Source organism: Athalia rosae, chromosome 8 (genome assembly GCF_917208135.1).
Source record: "Athalia rosae chromosome 8, iyAthRosa1.1, whole genome shotgun sequence".
In the NCBI taxonomy this organism is placed as follows: domain Eukaryota; kingdom Metazoa; phylum Arthropoda; class Insecta; order Hymenoptera; family Athaliidae; genus Athalia; species Athalia rosae.
Window position 1 is genome coordinate 5,174,736 of NC_064033.1, and position 19,150 is coordinate 5,193,885.

General features: G+C 41.7%; 6 protein-coding genes and 1 long non-coding RNA gene across 10 annotated transcripts; 4 read left to right on the forward strand and 3 right to left on the reverse strand.

The window, feature by feature from the left end:
* The first annotated feature begins 21 nt into the window (after nt 1-21).
* Nucleotides 22-4,308, forward strand: LOC105686214 (dolichyl-diphosphooligosaccharide--protein glycosyltransferase subunit 2). Its single transcript, XM_012400848.3, has 10 exons — nt 22-178; nt 596-804; nt 886-1,017; nt 1,205-1,365; nt 1,559-1,698; nt 1,899-2,274; nt 2,531-2,710; nt 2,790-3,207; nt 3,454-3,625; nt 3,878-4,308. Exons 1-10 carry the CDS (start codon nt 136-138, stop codon nt 4,015-4,017), a joined length of 1,971 nt encoding a protein of 656 aa, XP_012256271.2. The 5' UTR covers nt 22-135; the 3' UTR covers nt 4,018-4,308.
* LOC125502133 lies at nt 185-1,261 on the reverse strand. Its single transcript, XR_007279987.1, has 3 exons — nt 1,120-1,261; nt 577-1,043; nt 185-478 (listed from the first exon to the last, which is right to left on the reverse strand). It is a non-coding gene; the product is annotated as an uncharacterized LOC125502133 (long non-coding RNA).
* Nucleotides 4,304-7,403, reverse strand: LOC105686142 (dynein regulatory complex subunit 2-like). Of its 2 annotated transcripts, none has more exons than XM_048659870.1 (6): nt 6,160-7,403; nt 5,786-6,066; nt 5,303-5,715; nt 4,998-5,231; nt 4,695-4,924; nt 4,304-4,637 (listed from the first exon to the last, which is right to left on the reverse strand). In XM_048659870.1, exons 1-6 carry the CDS (start codon nt 6,181-6,183, stop codon nt 4,389-4,391), a joined length of 1,431 nt encoding a protein of 476 aa, XP_048515827.1. In that variant the 5' UTR covers nt 6,184-7,403; the 3' UTR covers nt 4,304-4,388. The 2 variants fall into 2 exon arrangements, with proteins under 2 accessions (XP_048515827.1, XP_048515829.1); XM_048659872.1 differs by having other exon boundaries at nt 4,476-4,637; nt 4,745-4,924.
* Nucleotides 7,404-7,680: 277 nt separating this feature from the next.
* On the forward strand, nt 7,681-9,736 carry LOC105686264 (keratin-associated protein 19-2-like). Of its 2 annotated transcripts, none has more exons than XM_012400919.3 (4): nt 7,681-7,872; nt 8,585-8,877; nt 9,164-9,469; nt 9,572-9,736. In XM_012400919.3, exons 2-4 carry the CDS (start codon nt 8,585-8,587, stop codon nt 9,579-9,581), a joined length of 609 nt encoding a protein of 202 aa, XP_012256342.2. In that variant the 5' UTR covers nt 7,681-7,872; the 3' UTR covers nt 9,582-9,736. The 2 variants fall into 2 exon arrangements, with proteins under 2 accessions (XP_012256342.2, XP_020708139.2); XM_020852480.2 differs by lacking the exon at nt 7,681-7,872 and adding an exon at nt 8,298-8,439.
* Nucleotides 9,737-10,114: 378 nt separating this feature from the next.
* Nucleotides 10,115-11,145, forward strand: LOC105686297. Its single transcript, XM_012400946.3, has 4 exons — nt 10,115-10,261; nt 10,355-10,587; nt 10,676-10,852; nt 10,930-11,145. Exons 2-4 carry the CDS (start codon nt 10,355-10,357, stop codon nt 10,937-10,939), a joined length of 420 nt encoding a protein of 139 aa, XP_012256369.2. The 5' UTR covers nt 10,115-10,261; the 3' UTR covers nt 10,940-11,145.
* A 102-nt stretch (nt 11,146-11,247) lies between these two features.
* LOC105686645 (maestro heat-like repeat-containing protein family member 1) lies at nt 11,248-17,883 on the forward strand. Of its 2 annotated transcripts, XM_012401666.3 has the most exons (20): nt 11,248-11,658; nt 11,741-11,886; nt 11,963-12,171; nt 12,240-12,406; nt 12,479-12,773; nt 12,837-13,040; nt 13,115-13,205; nt 13,271-13,423; nt 13,503-13,646; nt 13,729-14,535; nt 14,605-14,762; nt 14,849-14,933; nt 15,013-15,200; nt 15,259-15,517; nt 15,578-15,755; nt 15,841-16,034; nt 16,119-16,496; nt 16,569-16,886; nt 16,951-17,471; nt 17,531-17,883. In XM_012401666.3, the coding sequence occupies exons 1-20, from the start codon at nt 11,619-11,621 to the stop codon at nt 17,718-17,720; spliced, it is 4,725 nt and encodes a 1,574-aa protein (XP_012257089.2). In that variant the 5' UTR covers nt 11,248-11,618; the 3' UTR covers nt 17,721-17,883. The 2 variants fall into 2 exon arrangements, with proteins under 2 accessions (XP_012257089.2, XP_048515831.1); XM_048659874.1 differs by lacking the exon at nt 11,741-11,886.
* LOC105686141 lies at nt 17,831-19,067 on the reverse strand. The gene is made up of 4 exons (XM_012400763.3): nt 18,664-19,067; nt 18,412-18,601; nt 18,008-18,351; nt 17,831-17,946 (listed from the first exon to the last, which is right to left on the reverse strand). Exons 1-4 carry the CDS (start codon nt 19,065-19,067, stop codon nt 17,916-17,918), a joined length of 969 nt encoding a protein of 322 aa, XP_012256186.2. The 3' UTR covers nt 17,831-17,915.
* Between the last annotated feature and the right edge of the window lie 83 nt (nt 19,068-19,150).

Consider the following 19,150-nt stretch of genomic DNA (forward strand, 5'->3'; position numbering starts at 1 on the left):
GTATTTGCCAGCGATTTCCGGCGGCGTGAACTTCCGCAATTTCCTCCTGGCAGAGTCTGGTTCGTCCATTTTTCTTGACACGCGCAATGGGTGAAGATCCAGAGCCATCTTGTTTCCATCGTGGACGTGGCGGTGATGCCCGGCTTGCAACCTTTCGTACCTTCAAAAATGGGAATCCGTAAGTAAAGAAATTTGGCAAAGTGCAACTCAAGAAAACCTGCAATTAACTGGATCAAAATACCCTCGGTACTCGACATTCCTCGGGTTATTTGGACCATTTTGCACCCTCCATTGTATTCCAAAAACGCCGGTCGTTTTCTATCAAACGACTTTCAACATTCGAATAATAATTACCGCGGTCGGTCCTACGTATTAGATTTTCTTCTTTCAAGAGGTTTTTCGAGTACGAACAACGGACGAATCGTACAAACGCATCTCCACGCTTCTAGTTAGGACCAATTTTTCCAAGACACGTGGACTGAAAAATTTTCCGGGCTTATCTTTCAAAGATTTGGAATCTCCGGTGTACATTGTTCCGATTGAAGGCCTGCTAATAAAATTTTACTGTGAACTAACCTCCGCTTATTCTCAACAGCAATTTGGCCGCTATTTGCCTCTGCGCTTCTATGCGTAGCTCTGGGTGCAACTCCATTTTCTTCTTCGACGAGTTCTTATTTATCGGTGGCTGACAAAACTCGTTTGAAAAAAGTAGTAGAACCTGGTTTCCAGCTCTCTGATCTACCTGCCTTGCATTATGCCGCTGTGAGCTATAAGCTCCTTGGTGATGCCATACCAAAGAATGCCGTAAGTAGAAAACTAAAATTTCATTTCCATGTCGCTGGAGTCAATCTACCGACCAATCTTGATCATGCCAATGTTGTTTAGGAAGCCTGCAAATTCTTGCTAGCTACTGTCGGAGATGGAAGCTCAATGACGCCTGAGAATCTCTATTACGCTGCAACAGCGTGGAAAGCTATAGGAGTTTGTCAACCGCTACCCATCGCTGGTATCACAAAGGTGAGTTCTAATCTGCAAGAAAATCACTATTTCATTAAGCTGCAAAATGATGTTTTTTAGTAACTTTCGTTCTTCTGCAAGAACAATGGAGAAAATTATTACTTCTGATTAAATTATAGTGAAGCTATGATCGGTTTTGAAGCTAGCGCGTGAAATTCAATTTCTATTCTCGTTTATCAACATCCAGATATTGACCGCAGTTGTGGATAAGGAAACTTCCACCATCCCCGAATTGTATCATGCAGTTGGTGCTCTCGCAGCACTCTCCCAAAAGCTGCCCGACGCCACGGCGACAAAGCTTGTCAAAACTCTCCAAGCCATTCTTCGCAAGGATGACAGCCTTCTCAAGTATGCAACAGTTTTTTTTTTAACATGGCTCTTTCTGAAACGTTTCAATTTCTCTTTTCAATGATGAAAATTGCATTAATCTTGATTAACCATGATTGTTTGATTAGTCTTACTGACGATGCTAAGTCTGCATGATTTTATTATCCGTATCAAGGAATACTGTTACCGATGGTTTTTTTTTCTCACCCTTAAGCCTTGGCTACGTCTTTCACATCGCATCGGAACTTGGACCTGCTGGTTCGTTTGCTTTCGAACGCATCGAGGACGCTGTAGTCCAGGCCGACGAAGTCGATGGGAAATACTTGCAATTTGAAGGCGGGCTTTCTGTCACAAGTAAGTTCAAAATCCTGCAATACTCCAGATCCTGCACCATCTTTTGTAGATCATATGATGCGAATTAATACTTTCGTTCTACCAAATGAGCATAGTGAGGAAGAAAAATATCTGATTTTTCATTGCTTTGCAGATTCTGATTCCTGAAAAAAACAAGCTAATTTTTCTAATGCAAAATTTTTTCCGCCTTTTTCTTCCAGGTCTTTTGGTGAACGGAGCCTTTCAGCTTTCAACGAACTTGAAGAAGAAGCCTCCAATCAGTGCGGAGCAGACTGTTAAGTTTGCAAACTATTTGCTCTCTCGTCGCTCCGTGCAAACTACCAAAGGAGTTGTGGGCCTGCTCTCCGCGCTGGCAATGCTCACGAATAATCCGTTTGAAAAGCCAATTTGCATCGCTCTAGCTGATGGAGGTATCGCGGTGTCTAACAAACAGCCACTCGTCAGTATCAAGGTCTGCGACATACTTGGGACCCCGTTGAAAACTCCTGTCTCCGTTGTCGCCAATTCTGCTACCAGAGTCGGAGATGATGTCGTCGTCATTAGTAAAAAGGCTTTCCAACCCTCCGCTGGTGACGGGTGAGCAAATTTCTTCGATTATAAAATTTCCAGTCCAGATTTCTCGTGATCCCCGATTACTTACTGATATCAGACGATTTTGTCGAGTTCAGTTATACGCTTGGGGAAGATAAACCGTTGAATTCAGTATTCGAGACTTCACGAGCATGAAGTTTTCCTGTAATTCAACGTACACCCCATTTGGAACTCTTTCTTGGGCCGGTGCACCCTGCAGATTGTGCTTCGACTAATTGAATTTTCTGATTTCTTAATACAGCACTTTGTACACGATGAATTTAATGGAGATCAAGCCTGACCGTGGCGTCTACAAAATCTCTGTCTCCGCTGGATCAGTTTCGAACACTGTAACCGTCAAAGTGCTCACCGAAGTTGTCGTGGATTATTTAGAAATTGGAACTGCGGATGCCGACCAAACCACGCAACCAAAACTGTCGCGGTAAAAAAATCACTCCTATGACTTGACCTAATCTTTCATTGCCACGCGCGATATTGATACTTTTTTCGGTCCTCAACAGCGTCGAGTACCCAAAAAAACTGAGCAGTAAGATCGAAGCAGACTCGCAGCAAAAATTGGTGATAAGATTTCTGCTCAAGGATTCTGTGAGCAAAAAATCAATGCGCGTTCATCAGGCCTTCGTCAGGCTTCATTCGACCTCGAAATCTGCCGATAGCCGAGGACAGGAAATTATTTTCGTCGCCGAACCTGATGCGGCCAATGTGTACAAGTTTGACATGGACGTCGGATCAACGGCTGGTGAGTTTGGTTACCTGAGTGGCGAATACGGCGTCGAATTGATCATCGGAGACGCAGTTCTGAGCAATTCTTTCCAATGGAATTTGGCCCAGATCAGTTTAAAACTTCCCGAACAGCCGAGTGCAGCTCAGCCAGCGGATGAAAAGTCTGGACTCTACAAACCAAAACCGGAAATCAAGGTAACCTAATTGCACCTATCCGATTCAGCATGCCAATGCTCGTTAGTGACAGAGTCGTTTCCCATCGCTTTGCCACCTCCAAAACATTGGCACATTATCGGTCGATGTGATTTTATTTGGCCAAATTTTATAATCTTCATTTGGTTTTTAGAAAACTTCGCCGACAAATTCAAATAATTTACAGAATTCACTGATATTATCCTAAAACTTGAGGCCTTATTGAAACGTTGACTTACTTATTTTCAGCATATGTTCCGAGAGCCCGAAATAAGGCCACCTCCGGTGGTATCTAATCTGTTCACGGGTCTTTGTTTGGCCCCTGTGTTGCTGCTTTTGATTCTATGGGCCAAGTTGGGGGTCAACATTTCGAACTTCCCGTTATCCCTGAGTGCCGTTGTCTTTCACCTAGGGCTCGGAGGTGAGAAAAAAATTCTGAAATTGAGGCTACGGGGTACATTTTTTCTTGCCCAATGCTTGACGAGTAGCTGTCATTTAGGTTATGGTCGTTTTCAATTGGGCAGATATCAAAAATAAGTTTCAGTGGATTTTTCACAGATGTAACGCTGATCTCTGTTACATTTGCAGCCCGATATCCACGACAATGTTTTAAGAAAATTTTCTGCATATCGTGAGAAGTTTACGGAGTCTGACGATATTGTTTTAATTTCAGGAATCTTCGTACTTCTTGGTGTATTTTGGTTACAACTGAACATGTTCGTAACTTTGAGGTACCTTTTGGGCATTGGAGTCGTCACATTCCTTGCAGGGAATAAATTGCTGTCGCAAATAGCGGGCCGAAAGGGACGTTAAAAAGGTACGCAGAGCGAATGGGAAAATCGAAGTTAAAACGAACTATGTATCGCTCGGAGTTTTCGATGATCAATTTTCACATCGAGCCTTCTCACTTGCCGAAGCTAATTTATCGCTTGCCTGGTAACGTTGGAAAGAAGATAGCTGCGATTATAAATAATATTCATTCACTACATTCCTATTGTAAGAAGAGAAAAATAGGAGGAACGAGCGATTACCTATTTAAGTTATGATTTTATACCTGTACAGAATGTTTGAGATGTGATTAATAAGATAAGACAAATGCTGAAAGTTGAATTCACTTTTTTTCCCCAAAAATCATTCATTTTCAGATCTTTCTCGCCCTAAATTTTCACCACGTAAAATTAAATTCACTCCCCGTTTTCCTCCGCACAGATGAGACGACATTTTTCGTACGAGTTCCGATCCAGTCCCCGAATCATCTTATGAGTCGTTTCCGGGGCCAATGAACTTTCCGTTAAACACTGCTCGAGGCATTTTTTCAGGTACTCGTTCTCCCTCCTCAATGTGTCGCGTTCAGAGCGCAATTTTTTTGCGACTAACTCCGCCGAGCCGACCCGACGCCAGAATAATTCAAGGTTTTTAACTTCTTCCATCACCTGAATCGTTTATTCTGTTTAAAAGCAAACGAACGATGAAGTGATTGGAAATTTTACCGCACGACTTCGATCCCACGCAAAATCTATAGCCAAATTATCGTTGTGACCTTCTATGCGCTCTTGCGGTTTGAATCGGTGAAGTTTTTCTTCGAGGGTTTCATACTTCTTGCAAATTTGAATTAAACTTAATAGATTATCCCCTTTGTCCAGAATTTTTTTCAAATGAATAACAGCACTTTTGTACTCCTTTGTTATTATCTTTAGCTGTTCCTTGTCCTTTGCTTGCTCTGTGAATCATGTTATGCAAAATAACGGATATAAAGAAAAAAAAATTGAATAAACATCAATCAACTCAATTACCGGCCAGAAAACGAGTCTTCACCGTCCAATACAACTTGTTGAACAGATCATACTCTGCTTGAATCTCCGAAATCTCCTTAGTGGCCTCCAATTTATATGTTAATATCTTTTCCTTGTATTTTTGAATCGATTCAAACAAATTACTTGTCTTGTTCAACTGCTGTACGATCACTCTTCGTGCTTTGTCATCTTTCTCCTTTACTACGTTATACTTCCTACAAAGATCCTCCGTCTCTGAGAAAAAGTACAGAGTAAGTTGAGGTATGAAAAAAAACTGTTACTAAATTCTTCAATAATTTCCAAACCATTTTGATATCTGCTCAAATTATCCATGAATTCATCCCACAGGAGGCGAAACTTCTTTTCCAACAAAAATTTTGCTACTCTCCTCAGATTCCTATTATCGTCCTCGAGTTCGCCCACCTTACTTATCGTTGAACCTTTGACGTTCTTCATCAATGCCACAAGCTGCTGTTCCATGGCGAACATCATTACCTGCAGAAAATTCTCGTCGGTCGTTTGTTTTTTCAAAATTGTTTCGGTTTCTTTCAAAGTTCCTATCGCCATCTCTTGAACTTCACTTTGGAAATATTTATCAGCAGCAAAAAGACGTTCTCTGTACGTGCCTATTAAACGACTTATCAACTCTTGGTGAAAACGCTCGTTAACTTGGTACTGCTCGTTGGCTTTGTCCAACTCATCGAGCATGAGGCTTATGCTGTGGGATCGTAAGAAATTTGTTACAGCGGTGCCAAATGACAACGACTCTTCCCCATAATTTCTATGACCTATAGTTTTTGCTGTCCAAAGCTCTGTCGAAATTATGCCAGGCAACTTCTAGGTCTTCTTTGATGTGTGGGAAATTTGCTCTCATTGCAATTTCCCTCCAGCTTTTGGAGAATCGTTTTGTGTTAAGAATACCTCGGTCCACTTCTTTTCCCAGGCGCTCCATTTTCAAAAAGTTTGATCTGTCTTCAGCTGCCTGAACTTTTGCGGCTTTTTTTTCCAGCGCCTTAGCCTTGCGGGCTTGTTTCCTTTCCAAAACTTCTTCTGGGGAGAGCGGAGGAACCTGTTATGAAGCAACATGGTTTCCGTTTTTCCAATTTATTTTACCATGGTATTTTCTACTATATGACGAATATAACGGAAACAATGTACTTACTTTCGATTTACTTTTCGGCGGCATAATTATCCCTTTTATAACTCTATTCAATTAAAAATTAGATCGATTTGACACATCGCAAATTAGAGATACAAAATTTTCGTCTGCATTTTGAACTTTCGATTGTTTCAAAATAACAGAAACGCAAAATAGTGTGCTGATTTCAAGGTCCTCCGGTTCATTACAAATTCAAGGTTGCGTACAGGTATATCTTTCATGTGAGCAGTGAGAGTAATTTCGCAAAGAAAAACCGTGTAAAATAAATCAGACAAGTTGTCGACCTCTTTAGTCAATCGTCAAACCCATCATAATAGTAATAATGAGTCAACGGTTTTACGATTTCACACCTACGTAGCAACATCTTATTTTACTCCAAAAAGTACAAAGAAATAACTCAAGTCACTGACCGTAAGTCAATCTTGTTCTATTCCTCAATTTAATTTTAGCATGGCACGGTTTTCAACGAAGACATACTTATGCGTCGCCAAACATGACACAAATAAAAGGGACAAATTAAATATCATCAAAGTTTTGCACCTGCTGGTAAATTTTGTTTATCTAATCGCAATCTTCAGTCAATGATCTAATTAGTATTTCAACTAGTTCTATAATCAGATAATTTTTTTTTCAATGAAGGTCGACGGTGTGTTTATCAGTTCTCCGGGTTATTCTGATTGACTATTCTAATTAGCGTCACTCACAGTGTTGTGAGAAATGCTCTCGTGTTAAAAGTTGGCCAATACATTCAGCGGTCACCTTAAGACAAGGCAATTCCTTGTCTTCTAATTTGAAAAAAAATGGAAAAACCATGATATTCACAAAGAAACCGCAAACGTAAAGCAATTCAAATATGCTGAATCAGTTTATCATAATCTTTGCTGGAGCCTGATTATTATACCAAAATTTGTGTGTCAATTATATGCTAAATAGATTTTTTTTTGTCTTCATAATTATTACCACAAGAAACTGGTTATCATGATTCTAAATCAAAGAGATTAGCATAACTTCAAAATTACGACAGTGATGTAAAACTAATACAATTTGGTCTGTTTTTTTTTCATTTGTGTTTCTCCTATTTGCATCGATGTCACAAATTTTTTAAGTGGAGTTTTTACATCTATACCGGTGAACCTGAATTGTTATGCAACACATAAGGATGTCCGCATTGTTATTCAAATTTTGATTTTCACATAGCAAACAATGCTAGTTCCTTAAACTACCTATTCGATAATTTCTAAGAGGTTTGGAATCTCCCTTTGTTTCTTGCTTATTTTTTCTAAGATTTGATTTATGTTAGCTAAACTTTGTTATTGGTACGAACGAGTCACGCCTACAAATATTAATAAATATGCTGAATAAATTTTGAACTGTCTAGGTGGTTATTAAGAAGCGGGTGTGGAGAGCCGGATAACTATGACATTGAAAGGAATGACCGATTCTGACGATTGGCAGAAATACTGAAGCAATGATCAAAAGATCCTTCTGAGTCTCCATCCCACTCTTTCGTCTCTCTAATATATCTTGTCTTTACTCTTCTCTGCAACACAAACATGTTTGATTTACACATATGGGTCCAGTTCATCCCTGATGGAGAGGCTGAGAAGAGTAGTAGGAGAAATATTCTCTTCGACACCTACCATGGAAGTATAAAAGTCTTCCGTTCCACTGAACCACCGATATTATCCAGTAACAAGCGTAGGGTTATACATCAAGGTGGGTAAAAGTCTGAAATCATATCTCTTTTCAAAGATTTTTCTCCGCTGTCGTCTCTGTGATGAATATAGTTTACATCAGTTGTACTTTAGACAAGCAGACTTACGATAAAAGAAAGAATAAATTACCCAATCTGCAAGGCCGGTCAAAATACCCTGGGGTTAGTGAAGATGAACTTCGATTTTCCTTCTCGACGTGCTGTTTGTGAATCTTCAGTTAATGTTTATGTGGTTAGAAAAAATAATTTGAAAATTTGGCAACTTTCCTACATGTGTTCGGCGCGCTTGCGCGACTATGGGTACATATGTATATCTTTAAACTACCGCTCGTTGAAGGCGGCAATATTTCGTAATAGTTCATTTTCACTTTCGAATCTTGTGGTGTATCAAACGTGTGCAACGCGGGGAACGCGTATGGGTACGACACGATGACGACGTGCGTGCAATAATTCGGTTAAAATTCTGATCGAGTAGGGCCACTGGGAACGAAATCGAGCGAAAATTGTAACTGATCATTGCGAAAGCCCACCGGAGGCGTGACCATTATGAAATGTAAAGCCATGGACGGGTCAGTAACTAAAAAATTCCGTTTCTCATCTGCAACCGTATTTCATCACCCAATTAATTGTCATTATAGGAAAAGAGCGATCAACGATATGGAGACCGTTTTTTTATTGATTTTTCTTATTCTCGATTTTTCTTACTCTTTGCAGATGCATCTTCCCTATGTTGTTTTGGCGTCGGTTTTTCTGGCCTTTGCCTTAGTCGCAGGAGTCCCTGTGGAAGACGTGGAGACTGAATCGCAGTCTGAAAAGCTCCTGGATGAGCCAGCTACCACAGTTCAGGATGGAGAATCTTTGGATGATGAAGCTGTACGCTCCAAGCGAGGCCTTCTTGCCAAGGGTGCATTGATCGGTGGTGGAATCCTTGGTGCTAAATTGATCGGTGCCAAAGTTCTTGGTGCTGGACTCCTAGGTGCTGGGCTCTACAAGGCAAAAGCATTCAAGTAAAAAAAAATTATCAAACCGTTATTAGACCTAGACACCTTGAACATTTTTAACCAGCACTCGATCCACTCCCAGTTAGGCACTTTTGCAATTTTCGTCTTTCTCTCACCAATTTCAAACTTCTAGTAATGTAGCATCTGATCATCTATGTTGAAATTCCCGTTATAATCACTTCATTGCCATCTGCAACTTCATCATTTATTACCTGTGAGCGGTGACTCAATCTGTGATTTTTCATAAACTTGAATTTGTTGACATCTAAAGAATTATTATGTCCTTTCTCAGGTACGGAGGCTACGGAGGCTACGGAGGCTATGGAGGCTACGGAGGCTACGGAGGTCATGGAGGATACGGAGGCTACGGAGGTCATGGAGGATACGGAAGTAGCTATGGGGGATACCATGGGGGATACCATGGGGGATACGGAGGTGGTTACGGGCACGGAGGATATGGCAGTAGCTACGGAGGATATGACAGTGGCTACGGAGGTGGCTATGGAGGATATGGGGGACATCATGGCTATCACAGTCAGCCCTCCTATTATTCTTCAGGCTGGAATTCTCACTATGGAGGATACGGTGGAGATTACAGGTACGACGATTTTAAAGGAATTTATCCAAACTCTGGTCCTTGAACCTTAAATAATGTCTCTTCATTTTCTTTTTTGTTCCATTTGGTTCTTTCAACCGGCAGCTCTTGGTGATGATTTTGAAGAAGGAGAATAAATTCAACGACTCTGACTCGTCAGCGTCCAGTCATTCCATGCAGATTGCTCAATGTAACATAATCCACATGTCATTTTCTCAGCCAACATAATTTTTGCATAAAGTTCAATAAAAATTGATAAAGTAATGAAAATTCTTGGTAGACTTTTGACTTGTTCGCTATAGAATTCCTCCCCTCCTTTCCCGAGGTTGAAAAATGAAAAGAAAGTTATGGTAAGAGTGTCACTTCATGCTGAGCAGTGTTAAATAATAATTATGCGTACAGAGAGTTGAAGTTACGTTGACTGGCGCACGTGTGTCATTAGCAATAATTTTGTATGTGAATTGCGTGCGATTCGTTCGCCGTCAGGTGATGAACGAAGGGTATTAAAATTGTACAATTCTTAACATTACGCAATTATTCGAAATGAATGCGCTTATCGTCCACGTATTACGTGCGTAGCTACGTACACTCTGGAATACAAGGCATTGAAGCCGCGTTTTGAATTTAGAATCGATCAATTTAATTGTAACAATATGGTACCGATGTCTTCATTTTATATGCCTACGACAGTTACAGTTTATAGGAGGGATCGATGTATAAATATGCTGAAATTCTGATTTTTTAGCACAGTAGTTTGTCACACATCGTTGTAACGACTTCAAAAAAACACAAGAGGTACGCTTTACTGTAGATAGGGCTCCGTTAATGTTCGTTATCAAACAACGATGACACTAATTTCACTAATTTGGTGTTCTTTGTCATCATCAGATGCATTTCTTCTCCTCGTTTGTCCTCCTCGCCATCTGCGGCTGCCTGGCCATAGCAGCGGAGAAGCTTGTTGATCGCCAAGTCGATCTTCAGGGTCTTCCAGCTCCAGCACTTGGAGAACTCTCTCAAGAAGATAACAGCGCTGGACTGGTCAGAGAAAAGCGTACTCTATTCCTTAAGAAGAAAATTCTCGGGGCTGGACTGCTAGGATTCGGTCTTGGAATTGCTAAAGGGTACTATAACGAGGAATTATAATTCTGAAAATCATCGAAGATCAATTAGTTTTCTTTTGGAAATACATCTCATTAACATCTTCATCAGGTACAAAGCTGGATATCACACCGCACCTGAGGTACACCATGTTTACTTATCGCCTCCACCTCCTCCGGTGAAGTATGTTGAATATGTGGAAAAACCAGTCTACGTTGAAAGAATCGTCGAAAAACCTGTACATGTCGAGTACGAACCTGCGTGGTCTCAGCCTGCCCCAGCCTATGGGTAATAGCAGAATGTCTTTTTTACTATTACAGTATTTTCAAATCATGATGTCTATATTTGATCTGTTTATTTTTCAGGCCCTGGTAAAATGGACAGTTCTATCAGCAACCCAGATGTGATCATTACAGAGTACATTTCATCATTCTCCACTTGAGCTGCGTAGCAGAAAAATGTCATCGATAGTAATGCAAAGTGTTCGCTGTGTTATAAATACCTATATTATAGTCTTTAAACACGTTGTTAAATAATGCATTCTTTTATACCAAATAAACTTTGATCGTTATCCCAATGAATTTTTATCTTGAGAATTTGAAATTTATGAGCGCGTCGTTTGCGGCAAAACTAGTTGATCGGATCGGCTGCAGGGGGCACTTTCGTTGCAGTTACAGCAGTTGATAGTTGACAACTGTCATACCTATTTGTCAGCGATAAATAATTATTATCTTAACCTGACTTTTCATTCAACAAAGTGAAATAACAAAAATTTTTGATAACGTTTCAGTTATAATGTAACCAATATTATTACTTCGGTGGAATTGTGATTGTTGGGGACAACACCGATAAGTAATCTTGAGCCAGAGCAAACGTTTAGTCAGGGAGAATGACGATGGGATATTATTGACTTCAGTCCATCAATTATTACGACGCATTATAAAACGGGATGTAATCGACAGTTATTTAATTTGTCGCTTATACTGCGATTCGATATTACTACCCAACGTTGAGTGATTTCGTCTTAAAGAAAAAACGAAAAAATCTCACAAAGATGAAAGAAAAAGATTCAACGGACGTTTCTGAACTCCCAGGTAATTGGAATTCCACTATATCTCTTCCTAAATTCTGATGCTTTCAAATCCTTCTGCTAAATCTATCCGCCCACTCTTTCAGGCGTTGTTGCAGCGATGCTCGATGCCCTGGATGACAAGTGCGGCGATGTCAGGCAGGCTATATTTGAAGCTATCCGTGATATTTCTAAGCTGAATCCACCTGTTGTCGTTCACACCTCTCTCTATTACCTGGAACTACATCCCAAAGTAAGGTGGATGTGGAATACTCTTAGCAAGAAGAGAAGCAGAAGAATTACAACTGATTTGAATTTTTTCCGTTAAGATTCCAACCCCTCATTTAATTACGATATTGAAACTCATGGAAGAAGTTTGCCGAGACCCAGGGCCACCCTTGGACGTCGACTTGGCGATTTTGGTTGCCAAATTGGCTATAGCGGAATTATCTGGAGAAGCAAATAAACAGGCTTGCGATCTTCTAGTCGCTCTTGGCAGAACTCATTGTTCAAAAGCCACAGCTGCGGTACTAACGAGGTAAAAGTGAACATAAAAAAATCTCAGCTTTCCGTCAAGTCAGCTAACATTTTTTTTCATCATCGTAGACTGGAACCAGGGGTCACGCCATACCCATGGGTGATCCGTACTTTGGGAATGCTAGCTGCTGGGAATGCATTTGGAGTTGTGCCATTCATAAAAGTAAGCATGAGCGTGATTCTGCCGATGCTGGGAACGACGAAAGACGATACTCTCAAGCAGGCATTCTGTTACAGTAAGTTAATCATGTGGTCCAAAATTTTATCCCTTCAAACTCTGTTTCAAATTCTACTAAACTATTTTACAGCTATTGGAAGATTCTGCGAAGCAATTAACGAGTATTTGACAAACATGAGCGAAGCTTACGATCCGACAATCAGTAAAGAAATGTTTGAAGTCGAAATGCATGTAGCGTATGATATCCTTACACATACCTGGCTGCCGATGAGTCGTGATCTCGAGACAACTGAAGCCATTGTCAACGCCATTGGTCCGCTATCAATGCTTCTGCCTCCGGATTCAGATGGAAAACGAATTTTGAAGCTCGTGCCTATACTTTTAAGCATGTGCAAGAAAACCACCCTGCGATTGGCTGCAACTAGGTAAAATTTGTGAAGATTATGGTTATTTTACGAATCGTTTATCTACTGTTCTTTACATCTCAGGGTTTTAGCAACACTTCTGATTTCTGCTACCGAAGAGGAAAGGGCCATGCTTCATCCCCTGATGGAAAATATACACGGGACTTTGTCCGATCTTGTCTGTGCAGTGCCTTTCGATGCTTCTAGAGAAGCAGTTTGGACACACTACGAAGTACTAAGATGTGCCCATGCCCTGGTCACACTTTATGCTGGGGAAGGGCTCGATCGGTAAGTAAATTTGCGAATGAAAAACAAAGTGCGAAAACTTGGCGTAGTTGAGCCCTTGAATTCGTTGTTTTTAGATATTTGCAGCAGCTCAAATCCCCGCAGGCTATTCAAAGGTCCAGGGCTCTGGTGGTTATCAGGCATTTGATCAACACGCTTCCAACAGAGGTGCGAAGAGTCGTAAATCTTATTCTGACCATCGTGAATGAAAAATAGTTACTTTTTATTCTCAGGATAGCTCGGCGCTTTTGCGGATCGCTTTGAGCCTCCAAGAATCTCTGAATGAAGGAAACACCCGCCAATTAGTTGGAGCGATTGCAGCCATTGCTGCTAAATCCATGATACTCTTATCTCCCGATCAAAGAGCATCCTTTGTCAAGTTTATGGTAACCGATGACATAATTGTCTTTTTATCGCATTTCAGTGGGTGACACCGTTAGGTATATGAATTTTTATTTGGTACAGGTAATTCATTCCAGTTCGGAAAACGAAGATGGTGAATCCTGCGAGGAGGCTCTGAACCTCCTCGCCACGACCGTGACAGGTGCGGAAAATTGGCTGTGGCCTTTGCTCTTGAATTTTCTGACGGACCCTGCGTGCTCTGCGTCTGTGAGTTTTTCTAACCCGACCCAGCTATATCTTGATGTGATACAAATATGAGTTCAAAGATCACAAAGCTATTTTTTTTCAGGTTATTTCTGTGTTGAGAGCACTGACTCCGATGGCTGCAAAAATAATTAGAGACGAACACTGCGAGGCTTTGAAGAAAGAATTCCATGGCCCTGTAATCCTCGGAAAGTGTTTAGAGCTTTTAAGTGATGTTCAAAATCATATCCCAGTGTTGACATTCCTCAGGTTCAGTGCACTGCTGATTGGACCGAACTTGGAGCGACTTTGGGAGAAAAAATTACACGCCATTATTTTTCGACTACAAAATAAACCAGATAACATCGACGAACTTTGTCCTAGCGCCGATCCCTGGGAAGAAGAAATAGTTGATTTACTTGAAGAAAGTGTAAAACTGGAAACCGGTGGTTGGAGCAAAGAATTATCGGAGGATTTATTAGGCAGGGTTTCAGGAAGTTCCGGAGTTGCGCCCTTTCTTGCTGCGGTAACTACAGATGTTGCACATATGTCTTTACTGGTCGATTTGACCCGTACAAAATCGGATGACGAAAGTTACGCGCGAGCTGTTGGAATCTGTTCTAAACACGATTTAGATACCGTGCTCAAACTGATGGAGGAATTTTGTGCTACTGAAGACTCTAGAAAAGTTCCTGTCAAACTATTAGGGCTAATGAAGGATTTGAAGGCTGCAGCGACCGCGGAAGCTGCCAAAGCAGGCCTCCTCAAGTGCTATGGAGAAATCGCTAGAAGATCCAATGCGATGGACGTTTTTTCTGCATTAGATGGGCACGTGCTCCCATGGATTATCAGGCAGCTCAATGACGCCAAAGAATTAAAAACTAAAGAAGCAGGGCTCCTTGCTCTCGAACAGGTTAGTACTCGTCGATTAAACAATTTTAGCTTACTCTAATGGGTTTTACTGTTTTTTAATTCTCTACAGGTAGGAAATGCTGCACATTCAAGCAGATTACCGGATAGTTCTGGCTTTCGGATGAGAGGCCCTGCTTTAGCTTCGGTTCTTGCACTTCTTCAGACACCTTCAGGGCACAAGCCTCTCCAGTTGTACCCGTACATATTGAAAGCTGTCATCTCGCTCATGTATCCTTTCGAAGTGCAAAGCTAGTTCGTTTTCAGCCTCTGAAAATTCCTAATTCAATCCTTGACACAATTTTTGTCATAAAAAGAAGATTACCCCCGCTTCTAAGTCCGGATGAACGCGAAGTTCTGCTCAGTACGTTGATTCAAAAAATGCTGGCAGCTAGTTCAGAGGTTAGCAATGAATTTTTTACCTAAGTAATAAATATGTCGCCATCCGCTAACTTCAAAAAACTATGGTGTCTCGTACCAGATAAATTCGCTGCTTCTACCACCGGAAATACAACGCGTTTTAGACGGACTAGGCACGGTGTGCGGCGAAGTGGTTTCCGACTCTGCCGATGCACTTGCAGAGCTCAGCGATTCTCTTCTACCCTGGATGCGGTCAGGCTCATACTTTGAACGAAAAGCTGCACTTCTCACCCTGCGCTCAACACTCAGGTTCGAAATGACTGAAAAAAAATTATGACTATTTAATGTGAGTGAAATATTTTTTCAGATCATACCACCATCTGCTCAAGTACACGTACCCTGGAGGTAAACTAGAAATAGGAAAATTACTCGGCAACATTTTGTCGAGAAGTTGTGACCCTGAACCAGTCTTTAGAACTCTCGTGCTCGATTGCGTTGCTGTAACTCTTAGTATCAGTGCCAAACACAGATCTACTCTGCCCGATAACAACGTAGACCATGATTTGAGTGAAATAAAAAAAGCCATTATAAACGAAGATCTCAATGCTGTTTACGAGGCTGTCAAGGTGAGCCGAACCGCGAAAGGCCCAAAACGAGTCTCAACTTAAAATTTCCTCTTCTCACAGATGCTGGCAACTGTGGCGAGCGAAAGAGTTGCTGGTGGAGAAGCCGTAGGTTTATCCGAGGGGTTGATAATGAATTTGAATAATAGAGGCGAAGGTGGTCTAGCGGCAGGCATTTCTTTGACTCAGCATTTCAAAGTTAGAGGTTCTGACCTAGCACATGCAGCTGTTCATCTCAGTGGTACGAATAACATGGCTCCGAATAACGAGAAAGGAATTATTTTCCCTCTTTTACCGGTTATTAAAAATTCCACCTCCAATTACAGCCGAAATTCTTGCGCAGCTTAAGCATATGGAAAATATCAGTTGTAAGAAAGGCGCAATTACTGCTATAAAAACTCTCGTCACTCACCATCCACATGAAGTGGTAGAAGCTCTTTTGAACCAGCCATTGCCATTGAATAAAGACACCGAGACTTGTTGGAAAGAATTGGGAACTAACGATGAACTCGGACTTCAAGTGAGCCTTTGAATTCATTGATTTTTTTTTCACGGTTCGAACTGAATGATTTTTAATATTCTTTTTTTCTTTCTCATCTATTAGGTCTTGGATATCCTCCTGCAGAACTTGACGAGCAACAAAATGCTCGACGAAAGCATGTTAAGTGGCTGTCAAGAGAAAAACTGCATGGCATCCTTCACATCTTTATCCAGCGTAATGGCGCTTGGTCACTTTTTTGATGCGCCAAACTCTGATGCTCTCATAGCACAGCGACTGCCCGAACTGTTTTTCGCACTTTTAGCCAGCATGGCAGCATGGCTTCACGTCAATGCTCCTGTTGTCACTGGGACAACCAAGTACGGATTTGTCCCGAACAAAGAAACCTACAGAATCAATCCGTATCATGAAGCTTACACTGTTCTCATGCAGATTTTGGAGGTCGCTAGTCCTAACGGATCCAAAAATTTGACCAATGGAACTGTGAGTTGGTTTCCATACATTTTTACCAGAATAATTTTCACTCGCTTCATGCGTGCGTTTATATTTTCCCAGATTTTCGAGTCAGAGTGTAAAGTGGAGGACAGTTTGATTTCGACCGTCCAAACAGTCGTGAAAAGCATTTCTAATAAAGAAAACACGATTGTAACTCTTGCCAGATCGGTCTGCGGTCTGGCCACGAGTATTTTGCCAGCTCAGAGAGCTGTCTCCGCAGCATTCTACGCGGAATTAGTCGGTAGACCTGGTTGCGGCGACGTTTGGCTCGAAGTAATTCTAAATACGCTGCACGAGGCCATGGCAGACTCTTCCCCGCTGGTTAGAAGATTGGCCATTGTAGGATTGACGAGAGTTTCCAATCTAAAAACTGACCAGGTAAGTTTCGGACTGTTGTTCAAATGGCAGATAGTCAGAAAGCAGAATTTCATTATTGCCGCAGGTCGGAGAGTACGTCAAAAGTTCCATAGACTCTCTGTTGGAAGAGTTGGAGGTTCCGACCGGCGGAGAAGGTGGAAACGAAGTGACTCTCGAATGCCTACGTGGGCTGGCTGTTCTCCTTTCTGTAAGAAGTCAGCGCCTACCCAATCCACGTGTCGTCTTAGCTCTGAAGCCTTTCATTGACAAGGAAAGCTGGGAGATGAGATTAGCCACGATCAACGCGCTCGGAGCGATAGCCCGAACCTGGGAGTGGACGTCGAATACGGGATATGAATCGATATCGGGTCATCTTCTGGGCTGTCTCCCCTGTCTTCTGATCAGACTCGAAGACCCCAACCCTGATGTCGCCGATGCCGTACGAGCAACTCTTCACGATTCTGCGGACATGTTGCAATCGGAAACGCTAGCATCGACGATTCGCACTCACCTTGAACCCAAAAAAGAAGTGGATATCGAAGCTTTTTTCAAAGAACTCGTACTACTCATGATCAAGGAAATTCCACAGCGCATCGAAGAGCTCAGGTTAGACATTTCTCATGATTATATAATCTCGTAGTTATTACAAATTCTCCTTTTTTCAGAAATGCAGTTAGCCGGGGATATTCCAGATCGGAGAACCCATCGATCAGGGCTACGTCTGCGTTGATACTTGGACTGATACATACTCCAGCAACGGACGACGTCCAGCGACTCCTGCAACTTTTGAGGGACACGGAAAGCCAGGTCAGAGCCCGAGCTGCAAGAGCGTTATCGATGTGCTTTGCTACTTAATTCTGTAATATTTATCTAATATTTTTATCCTGACCTTGCACGACCCTGTGGATTACACTGGATGATTAGTACACATACCTATTAAAGATAGACTGAATGATTGCAGTAGATAGGGCGAAAGTTTTTATTCTAAATAAAGAGTAATATAATATCGTTCCAATAATCTTTCTTCGATCATTGTTTTGCTCTCACAATTTAGGGCCTCGATCCCGCAGCCGCGTATCTCCTGCAACAATGAATTTTCAATTAAACCACTGCTAGCACTGAACACAAAATTCTAAACTCACGCTGTGACAGCTTTGGAGACGGAGAGATTGGGATCGTAAGGCGACAGTTCCTCGCTTGCCAACTTCACTCCAGTGGCAAGACGAGGTCTGAAACCTCCGTAACCTGACGGCATTAGCAGGTATGGCAATCTCAATTCATTTTCCCGCAGCAGGGTCCGCAATTTTTCTTTTTCTTCCATACTTATGGTATCCTTCACTCCCAAATCGTTGGTGTGTTCCTCTTGATTTTTGATGAATTGTGGAGTTTTGTCGATACACCATCGTTCTTGAAGACTGTCCCACTTTCTAGCAGCGGCTTGAAAACCTGCTGGAATATCCGGGATCAGTTGAATCCGCAATGCTAGCTGTGGAACGACACAATTTTTTAAATAAAGCTCAAATATCTTTCCATACTACAGTCTCACCGGATCAACTTTTTTTTCAAAGACTGTATCTGGAAGCAAGAGCACTCTGGGTTTGAAGCCCGACCATACTTCTTTTTCTGCTCGACCTGATGTTGTTGTATATGTGAAATCGAGCATCAACTTTCTAGTATCTGGATTCTCTACATTATCCAGACTTATTCCTGGACTCACGTACAGCCGAGGTCTTGTTCTGAACTCGTGATTTATGATTAACTGAATTGACAGAGAACAGCTGTGACTGAAGTGTTTTACTTGATTGCCTCCGGCAAGCCTTCGTCAGATCCTATTATCCTTTTGGAAAACGGTTTCTGTGGATGAGTGGCAATGATCTCCTTAGGTCTCAACATCGCGTCGAATGGAAGCCTGGTTTTGTAATCCAACTGTTGAAGAGTGTCATAGCTTGTCACTGTCTCTGGCAGCGGACAGGGAGGGTCTTTCTTTAGTGCCACTAGTAAATTTTTCTTCCGACATCCCCCCGCTGGAGTTCTTCGGATCGGGTCATGCCAATGAAAATCATGTCTGTAGGTCGTCGGTTGTTGGAAAAGACCCACTGGGTGTTTTCCCGAGCTTGTCATTTTGATGTGAAGATGAAAAGTGAAGATGATTACGGTTTTTAAATAAAACGTGTGAATCGAATATCGACATCTCGAAAGCATTGTTGACGGTTTTTTAAAATTATGTGTTCATTTGATTGCCTATAATAAGGTGCGTAACTTCCGGTCGTCGACTTCGCTCATCA

What these genes read in the sequence shown, in the direction of transcription:
- LOC105686214 (XM_012400848.3), top strand. Translation starts at nt 136, where the DNA reads ATGCCCGGCTTGCAACCTTTCGTACCTTCAAAAATGGGAATCC. An exon ending in AAGGATGACAGCCTTCTCAA is followed by an intron (nt 1,366 to 1,558) that starts GTATGCAACAGT and finishes CTCACCCTTAAG; the next exon opens with CCTTGGCTACGTCTTTCACA. An exon ending in AGGCGGGCTTTCTGTCACAA is followed by an intron (nt 1,699 to 1,898) that starts GTAAGTTCAAAA and finishes TTTTTCTTCCAG; the next exon opens with GTCTTTTGGTGAACGGAGCC.
- LOC105686142 (XM_048659870.1), bottom strand. Translation starts at nt 6,183, where the DNA reads ATGCCGCCGAAAAGTAAATCGAAA. An exon ending in CGCCGAAAAGTAAATCGAAA is followed by an intron (nt 6,067 to 6,159) that starts GTAAGTACATTG and finishes GCTTCATAACAG; the next exon opens with GTTCCTCCGCTCTCCCCAGA. An exon ending in TTGGACAGCAAAAACTATAG is followed by an intron (nt 5,716 to 5,785) that starts GTCATAGAAATT and finishes ACGATCCCACAG; the next exon opens with CATAAGCCTCATGCTCGATG.
- LOC105686264 (XM_012400919.3), top strand. Translation starts at nt 8,585, where the DNA reads ATGCATCTTCCCTATGTTGTTTTGGCGTCGGTTTTTCTGGCCTTTGCC. An exon ending in TACAAGGCAAAAGCATTCAA is followed by an intron (nt 8,878 to 9,163) that starts GTAAAAAAAAAT and finishes GTCCTTTCTCAG; the next exon opens with GTACGGAGGCTACGGAGGCT.
- LOC105686297 (XM_012400946.3), top strand. Translation starts at nt 10,355, where the DNA reads ATGCATTTCTTCTCCTCGTTTGTCCTCCTCGCCATCTGCGGCTGCCTG. An exon ending in GGTCTTGGAATTGCTAAAGG is followed by an intron (nt 10,588 to 10,675) that starts GTACTATAACGA and finishes CATCTTCATCAG; the next exon opens with GTACAAAGCTGGATATCACA.
- LOC105686645 (XM_012401666.3), top strand. Translation starts at nt 11,619, where the DNA reads ATGAAAGAAAAAGATTCAACGGACGTTTCTGAACTCCCAG. An exon ending in CAAGCAGGCATTCTGTTACA is followed by an intron (nt 12,407 to 12,478) that starts GTAAGTTAATCA and finishes ACTATTTTACAG; the next exon opens with CTATTGGAAGATTCTGCGAA. An exon ending in CTGCGATTGGCTGCAACTAG is followed by an intron (nt 12,774 to 12,836) that starts GTAAAATTTGTG and finishes TTTACATCTCAG; the next exon opens with GGTTTTAGCAACACTTCTGA.
- LOC105686141 (XM_012400763.3), bottom strand. Translation starts at nt 19,067, where the DNA reads ATGCTTTCGAGATGTCGATATTCGATTCACACGTTTTATTTAAAAACC. An exon ending in GGCTTGCCGGAGGCAATCAA is followed by an intron (nt 18,602 to 18,663) that starts GTAAAACACTTC and finishes TCACGAGTTCAG; the next exon opens with AACAAGACCTCGGCTGTACG. An exon ending in TTGAAAAAAAAGTTGATCCG is followed by an intron (nt 18,352 to 18,411) that starts GTGAGACTGTAG and finishes GTCGTTCCACAG; the next exon opens with CTAGCATTGCGGATTCAACT.